The sequence below is a fragment of the Parasteatoda tepidariorum genome, chromosome 5 (assembly GCF_043381705.1).
Source record: "Parasteatoda tepidariorum isolate YZ-2023 chromosome 5, CAS_Ptep_4.0, whole genome shotgun sequence".
Classification (NCBI taxonomy): Eukaryota; Metazoa; Arthropoda; class Arachnida; order Araneae; family Theridiidae; genus Parasteatoda; species Parasteatoda tepidariorum.
Genome location: NC_092208.1, coordinates 33,925,705 through 33,934,205, shown reverse-complemented (window position 1 = coordinate 33,934,205; position 8,501 = coordinate 33,925,705). Strand labels below are relative to the sequence as shown.

General features: G+C 32.1%; 1 protein-coding gene across 4 annotated transcripts in view; it reads right to left on the bottom strand.

Moving 5' to 3' along the window:
* Positions 1-1,967: 1,967 nt before the first annotated feature.
* Positions 1,968-8,501, bottom strand: part of LOC107436166 (bestrophin-4-like) — a 21,735-nt gene continuing 15,201 nt past the window's right edge. For all 4 annotated transcript variants that reach the window (XM_043040315.2, XM_021146421.3, XM_071181269.1 and 1 more), the window contains 6 exons: positions 7,509-7,586; positions 7,276-7,425; positions 6,465-6,545; positions 6,175-6,326; positions 4,698-4,973; positions 1,968-3,031 (listed from right to left, as the gene is read on the bottom strand). In XM_043040315.2, the coding sequence (XP_042896249.1) occupies positions 2,344-3,031; positions 4,698-4,973; positions 6,175-6,326; positions 6,465-6,545; positions 7,276-7,425; positions 7,509-7,586 (1,425 nt within the window). In that variant the 3' untranslated portion in view covers positions 1,968-2,343. The remainder of the gene's footprint in view (positions 3,032-4,697; positions 4,974-6,174; positions 6,327-6,464; positions 6,546-7,275; positions 7,426-7,508; positions 7,587-8,501) is intronic.

Sequence of the window (8,501 nt, the reverse complement as noted above, 5' to 3'; positions counted from 1 at the left end):
TAGGTTTGGCAATTTATTGATTTATTAATTAATAAATTACGCCAATTTATTTTTCGATTTACTTATTAATTTATTTCTATTGCTGGAAATCATTTTAATTTGCAATAATTACTCTTATATGTGAAGTGTATTTTTGCTAAAAGTACTGTAAAGAATTGGAAAAAAAATTTAATTCAGTTTTTTCTTGATCAATGTAGTAAGAACACATGATTAGGGATGATTGTAGTCACCTTTTTACGGAACTTTTTTTAAAGCAGAATTCGGCTGTTTAGTTAATGTACGTCTTTTTAATTTATATTTTAAATATGTCTGTATTGTGTGTGTATGTATGTGGTAGGGTATGATTATTTTTTTATAAATTAGGTACCCACTTCAATTTATTACTATATATATTAACTGTTTATTCCATATATTTCAGATTAGCTTCATTATTTACACACTTAGTGTGTTTTATATTAACTACAATTAATCCCAAATAGTCTAATTTAAACATTTATTCAAATGGGTCAAAAATGGGAGACATTTAGAGTGTAAAGATAAGAAACATTATTTTGATAAAAAAATTTCACATTTTGTTCAAGCTAATTTCATTCTAAAGTGCGTCCATGCAGAAACCCTTGTCAACCATGCAAAAATCTTTATATATGAGTTTTCCCTTGCCTTTAAATATGAGTTTCAACTTTTAGGACTAAGTTCTCAAATATTGCATACTGTCTAATTATGTAAAATCCAAATCATTATGTAAAACACTAGTTTGAAAACATCATTGTTTTGTTCCTTATTAAAAAGACAGGGTTGAAGTTTTCTTCATATTCTTGATTTTTCTAACAAAATATATTTTGTTCTGATTAATAATAAGTGAATAAGCAAATCAAAGAATAAATTAGCTTTTTGTTCTGATGCTTTTGTGTTTGATCAGAATACAAATGCGGATTTCAAAATAACTGATTTAAAGAATCTAAGGACTCTGGGTTTTCAACTTGTGATGTAATCTATGAAAGAATTTGGTATACGAATCTTATTTGAATTTATAATGTTTGTAAAATTTAATACTTTGAACCTAGGGACCATCCACAAATTATATACATGGTTCAGACACTGTGCTATTCACAAGATTTATTGTTTCAAATTTTTGGGGAATAAATTTGAAATTTTTTTTTAAAAATTATTATATGAAAAAGAAAACTTATTTTACAATTTCACTTGTGAAATTTTTATGGTGATGAATTTAGGGGTCATGTGCTTGTTATTTTTAGCAAACACGGTACCAAATCTTTCAAGCTAAAGTTTTGCAGTTCGACAATAATTGATTCGAATCTTTCATCTGATTTTATTTTTATAATTGAACGCAATAATCATGAATACAGTAATCATGAAATTTTCAAAGGGCGAATTGAGGGATCATCTATTAAGATATATTTGTTTACAATTGTTTAGTAGCATGTTCAATGTATTTTCATTTTGAAATTAATTGAAACCCCACGTTCAAATTTTTTATTTAAATCTTGAATTCAATTACAAATTTAAATTTAATATTGGTATGAGGAACATCAACTGATATTGGTTATTCTTTTTTTCATCAGTACTGTAATAATTTTTTATATGATATCAAATTTCTATGTGTTGTTCAGTACTTCATTGCTCTGGATACTGTTAAAATTTTTGTCAAGGCAAAGTTATGAATCTATACTGTACCAAATAATGTGATTTTTTTTAAAATGTTGCCCTGTTTTTTTTCTAGAAAATTAAATTTTTTTCCTGTTTGGTCATCCGCCCTTTTAAAAAGTAATCTGGTTTATGTGTACTGTACCAAAAATGCTCTAATTTTTTTTCTGAATTTTTTTCCTTCCAAAACTGTCCTGATTTTTTCTTCTCCCCACTGCTAGACTAAAAAAGAGGTGAACCATACATTTTTCCAAATTCGTTTTAATGCTTGTTTGTTGGATAAATTAAATTCCTGAGATAACTATTTTTAAATATTATCTTTAATACTCTTATACAATATAAAGTTTAGTCATACTTATTACTAATTATAGTCTCAGTCATAACAGATCTTTCATTTAATCTGGATATGAATTGCTAATGGTTTTTGTACAAATGTAACATGATCATCTTACAAAGGAACTCTTTCTGCGATATTCAGAGGAGACACATCACATTCAGGGAAAATTTCATCACTTTCTTCTAAGTTTCTAGGCAACTGAGAAAAGTTTGGTAAAATACTATGATTTTCTCCATTGTTGCCAAGCCACGGAATTGTATGAAAATAAATTTTCATGAAACGAATTCCCTTGTTTAGACTGATGATCAAATATGAGTTTAATTAGTTGGTTATATTAGATTCTATCTTTCTGTTTTGCTTTTATCTTCTGTTTCATCTTGTTCAAATACAGACTGAGTGCTTAATTTCCTTTCTACTTGGTCAGTAAGGGAGTCTAAACTGGATTGCCTTGAGATCGATGCTCTTGTGAAAGTCAATCTTGGTCTTATTACCAAATCGCTTTCGCCATCGTAATCTCCATCGGGTAGCACAAGCAAATTCGCTGTGCTCAGATTATCTTGATCTTCTGGTAGATAATCATTCTCTAAATCATCATCAATAGCAACCCCTCTTTCAACTGCATACTGTTTCACATCTGGTAAGCTTTGAAATCGGCTTGAAGTGTTGTCGAATTCTGATGCATTTAGGTCACCAAATGACAATCGTCTAATATCTGAAGTAGTTCGTAAATGCTCAGGGGGTTCCGGTTCCCCTGCACCACGATATAGGGACAGCACTTCATTGCCCTCCTCTTTTCCTTTGGGGGAATGGAAGGATACCCATCTGTTGTGTGCACCATAGGCTCTTCGGCGCAGTTGAGGTTTGTGGCCCATTTTTGGGACTACTTTTTTCACAACATTTTTGAGGGCTCTTTTTGGTATATCAGATGATCGTCGCTGATTTAATTTGGCCAAATTTGGCTGTGACTGTCCTGGTTGTATTTGTTCTTCTTCAGGAACGGTGTCTTCCGGTATTTGCAAGAGCTGGTTTCTGCAAAAAAAAAGAGAAGAAAATTTTGAATAAATTAATATTTTTTTTTATACGCTAATTTTATTTCTTACAAAAATCTTAAATGCATAGGACTGTATTGTGCATGCATGCATTCGTTTTCTTTAAATGGATAACTAAAGTAAAGCATAGATGTTTTCCTACTTTTTGGAATGCTTGTGCATTTTACAAATGACTACTGGTTTTACATTATTGCCAAATGACTACATTTATTGCATGGCATTACTTTTAACTATTGCGTGAAAGGTATTTATATCTACGCATTTAACTTCATTTCTTGTCGAAAATGGAGTTGGACTGATCGCTAAAACTCGCCAACCTCCACAGTTCTTATGAGTTTGCTTCGAGATCTGAGTTCATTTCGGTCTAAGAGTTCTTCAATATTCCCACATTTATACATCTTCCTTTAAAACACATTAGAGGCTACAACACTGTTCTCTATCGCTCTCCAACCCAAGGAGCTGATTCCTCAGTCTTTTTTAGATAGCTTCACTCTTTTTTGGTCATATGGGTGTGACTGCCTTTCCTTTGAATTTAAAACTTGATAACTGAAAATTCCAAGATATTTTGCTCTTCTTACTGTTATTTGATTTGCATTTTGCATGTCAAAAAGAGAGGAAACGGGAGAAACTGTTATGCTTTTCTACTTAATGTAAGTAAAAATAATGGTGGCGTACATTAAAAAGAAAGTGTTAAAAAGAATCTTCTCTAAACAAATGTAAAATGTGGCTTCATTTTCCACAAGGCAAGAAGTCTGCTTATCAACTGAAATAAAATCTAAATCATAAATATAAAGCATTGGCGACTCTTATTATGTTTGTAAGAAATCATTCGAGTAATGACTTTCTTGCTTTTTTACTTTATTCGACCATTAGTTGCGTAGAAATATTGGAGTGGGGGTTATAGCAATCTCAATCACTCAAACCGTTGTCTTGTCCTCACCTGGTTTAACAGTGATGAAATCTTAAAATATAAATTTCTCCATTTACTAAGTATTTTTGGATATTTTTTTCTATTGCGTTTCACAAATCGTAAGATATGGTTCTCATTAGATCACCGAAGTTACCATCACTCTTTGCGATCCGTGAACGTGTGGGTGACTACTTTGATTAGTCGGTATCGGTTTTTTGTTAAATTATTTTAACGTAAAAGGCTTGACTCTGCTCACAGGTCGTCGGGATACCAAAATGAGCAAGCCATCCCCTTTGCAGAGAATCAAAATTGTGATCGCATGTCTTCGAATTATAATCAGTTATGTTTCCTAGACCGTTGCCAATAGTCCTTTAGCAGTTATACTGAGGCATAAATTAAATACTACTGCTACCATTTATTCCTTTGCAACAACCACATTGGATGAGTCTGCGTAGGGACCAAGGGTGTGCGGTATTGGTCCTCGTTAAACTGTTCTAGCTACCGTAAAGTGCTCGACTTGCGAGCAGGTCGTCGGGCTACCGAAGCTGGGGTGCCATCCCCTCTGCAGAGGATCAAAATTGTGATGGCATGTCTTCGGATCATCCTCAGGGATGCTTCCCAGACCGTCGCCAATAGGCTATTGTGCAGCTCTAGTGCTACGTAAATGAACAACAGCAACCACCACAAATTAAAAAGGATATTTATAAATTCAGTTTTAGTAAGAAAGAATATTTACTCTAGCAATGATCCTGTCTGTTTATTTTCTGAAATAAGTCCATCCAAAGGAGCAAACAGTGATGGGTTCGAAACCTTCCAGTTATTGCTACCGCTTTCCAGTGTCACTGTGTCTAGGTTCTGGTTGGAGACACTGAATCTAGTGTTTAGTTTTCCGCCGACCAATGTCCACAGAGAGGCTCCTCGATTGCCCATGCCATAGGTTGCAGCTATTTTATCCTCGTCGTCATCTTCATCAAATTCTGGAACTAAGAGGTTCTGTTTCTCTTGTGGTATTCTAGTTAGATTTGAGAAGAAAAAAAAGATTGTTTATACATTTGGAGGATAAATAAAATTTAACAATTAAAGTTAAAAATTTTAGAAGAAGACGTAGATTCACATTAACTGCGAAGATTTTCGAGCATGCATACAAGCCTGTTTGCTGTTCCATCATAATTGAAACAGCGAGCGGCATGTAAAACATGTTTTAAGAAACTGGAGTTATTTCATAATTTATGCTATATTTACAAATATTATTTTAACTTTAATATCAATTAATTATGGTTTTATAACACCATCTTTCAGTACAATTAATTTTTAAATAAATATAAGAAAAATATTAAATGCATTTATAAGTGTACATATAAGAGTTCAGACACGGTTCCCAGTAGATCGCCGAATTCAAGCATCAATGGCAGCTGTCAATGTCAAATTATATTCACACCATTTAGTCACCATGACACAATCTGCCCACCTCTTGTTATTGACGTATGCCTGTTTAGGTAGAAAGGGTGCGATTGTTTTTGTTTTCCAGTGGCGCCATCTATGACCAAGAATTTGACTTTTACCTCACCATACGTCGCACCCGTTTATAGGGCGGACCCATTCATACATCCATTCATTCATCCACAGATCGTGGATATAATTTTGACCTGAATCAGAGAACGATCGATCTCCAATCCAGTACCCTNCCAGAGATTGATTTGTTGTGGGAACATGGAGGACTTTGAGAGACTCGACAGATTTAACGTGCATCAGTCACTTTACTACTCGGGGAGTCTTCAGCCGGCGGGGTTTGAACCCACGAACTCTCGGACATGGGCTCAGCGCCCTACCGACCAGGCTATCCCTGCCTCAGCCCACTTCTAAATTTACTAATAGCTTTCGTTTGGTGACTGATGCACGTTAAGACTGTCGAGTCTCAAAGTCCTCCATGTTCCCATAACAAATCAATACCTCTGGGGGTACTGATCCAGGAGTTTCCTTGTCTTCTGGATTGGTTCAAAATTACATAGCTATGGAGTTGAACATTAGTTGTCGTGAAGCCAATATTGGTGACACCATAAAATAAAAACTACCAGTTTTAAAAAGTACAAAAATCTTAAATTTGACTAATGAAGTTGTTTATTTTGATATTAACTGTTTGAAATCTATTTGTGAATGTTTTTTATAATTACAATTTTAAAGAAAATATTATTAATGCAAATTTTTAGACCTACTTCATTGTTGCGACAGAGCCTCTATACGTTTTCTTCTTGTATCCTAGAGATGCCTCCGTGTAAGGCAGTTTCATATCCTGTTGATAGAAATAATTGTCTCTGATCAAGGGCGGAGGATTTGTATTAAGTAAATCGACTCCCAAGTATGAGACCTATATGCGAAAAAAAATAATATATATAATTAAAATAGTTTTTTCGACAAAAGTATTGACAAAAAACGTTGTATATTACAAACAATTTTTTTGTAAAAAAAAGTTTCTTAAGAAAAAAGTACTTGAATGTTAACTTGCTTTCATGTGTCTGTCAATTATCCAGTTGAGTTCAAAATCCTCATCATCGTCACCAAAAGGGTTTATTAACTGTTCTGCAACCTAATAAAAAAGATAGTGGTTTTGAAATTACTTTCATACACTATGATGTTCTATGCAATTATTCGGAGTTGTAATTTCAGAGATGTAAGATGCAGAATAATAAAGTTCTTTAAATTATTCCACATCAGCTGCTTACGGCGGTCAACTTGTTTTCCCAATTTAGTTACTGCCTACCAAATATGCATGCTGACAACCAAATTTGCGAGCGTAAAAAAAGTATACATAAATAGGAAACGATAATAAACATATCCTGTATTATATCAGCTTATAATTAACAGCAAATTAGTTTATTAGCAGCATTTGATAGTTAGGATTTTCAAAAAGTTTCGCATGATCCATTTTCAAAAAAAAAATTTGGTCTCCATTGCGTCGCGCTAGATTTTAAAATATTTCTTTTTAGAAAATTAAAATAATAATTCGTATGAAATACGTATCATGAAAATAGCATTTTCAACTTTTATTAAAATCTGTATATTGCCTTAACATTAGGCAATTAAACTTTTTCCTTAGTTAACAAATAACAAAGATTTTTATTTAACACATAGTTTATCTATTATTATCTGAAAAAAATAAGCTCCTTTTCTTTTGAAAAATTAATTTATATTTATTTACAAACAAAAAGGATCGATTCTAAGCAATATTTAGTATTATAACAAATATAGTTTTAAAATAGATTACTAAAATATTTATGTATTGTACAAGAAAAAAAGCATGAATTATTTATGCTTACTTTAAGAAGACCCATATAAAAAAATAGTTGAAAAATTGTAAAAATTGGAATGTAAAATTCGAAATTGTGATCAGGCTTATCAGGCACTTCTATATACTGTCTACCAAATATGCATGCTCCAAAAAAAGCATAAGTTGCCAAGGTGACAACCTAAAAAAAAAAATTCGAAATATTACTGATGATAGAAATGAAACTGATATGAATTAAAATTAAGTTGGATAAATGGTTTTTACTTGCGTATACACCAAGGGAATACTAATCCAATCATAACTCCATAAGAGTCCACATTTCGAACGAAATTCATTGAATTCCTAGAACAAATTGATATATTTCCAAGATTAACAATTTCTTCAAAATATATTTTACCTTAAAAGATCAAAATTGGTGCTGTCGACATTGTTTGGTAAATGATTTGAATCATACAGACTCTAAAATATTTGTTAAAGATTATTATTTATCATTTACACCAAAAAATTGATGTTGAAAATTTAAAAAACAGTTTTGCATTTTTCATTTCTCACTTACAGTGGCAATGGGCTGCAAGTGACTTAATGTGAGTATCTCAATTTTGATTGGTTGTTGAAACGTGGCATTTGTTTATGTTAGCTATTCTTTCCATTCTATTTCGGGTAAGCCAAGCCCGTCAAGTATCAATTCTCTTAAGTGACGCATTAAATAATATTTCACAGAGATTTCAATTTTTTCTCTACATATTTCTTATTTAACACAAAAGCAGGCGCGAAACCATGTAGAACATAAAAAACTAATGATGAAACATTGAAGTTGTCAGGCACATAAAACAAAAATATATCAATGAATTTTGCTTCGTCTTGAAATTGTCAAGTGAATGAAGAAAATGAAAAGTTTTCGCTATTTTTGCCTTATTTATATAAAAAAGGGCTAAACTATATGAAACTGTACTTCTGATTTTTTATTCATAAAACCGATCCAACTAAAAAATAAAAAAGTCGTTGCGCTTAGTAAAAGTTCGATTCTAATAATTCAGGAGCATGTTTTTCTGCAATGGAAAAAAAAATTAAGTTGATAGGGTAAACCAACCAGTGAAGGAACACTACCCAGTGAAGGAACATTTCATATATATTCATTAAAAATAAGAATTTGAAAGTTTTTCTTTAGATTGATTGGTAACAATAGCTTACTGCCAAACAATAGGAAGTCATCTAGCAATGTTTTGGATTACCTGGTCAAATAGACTTCTCTGGAAA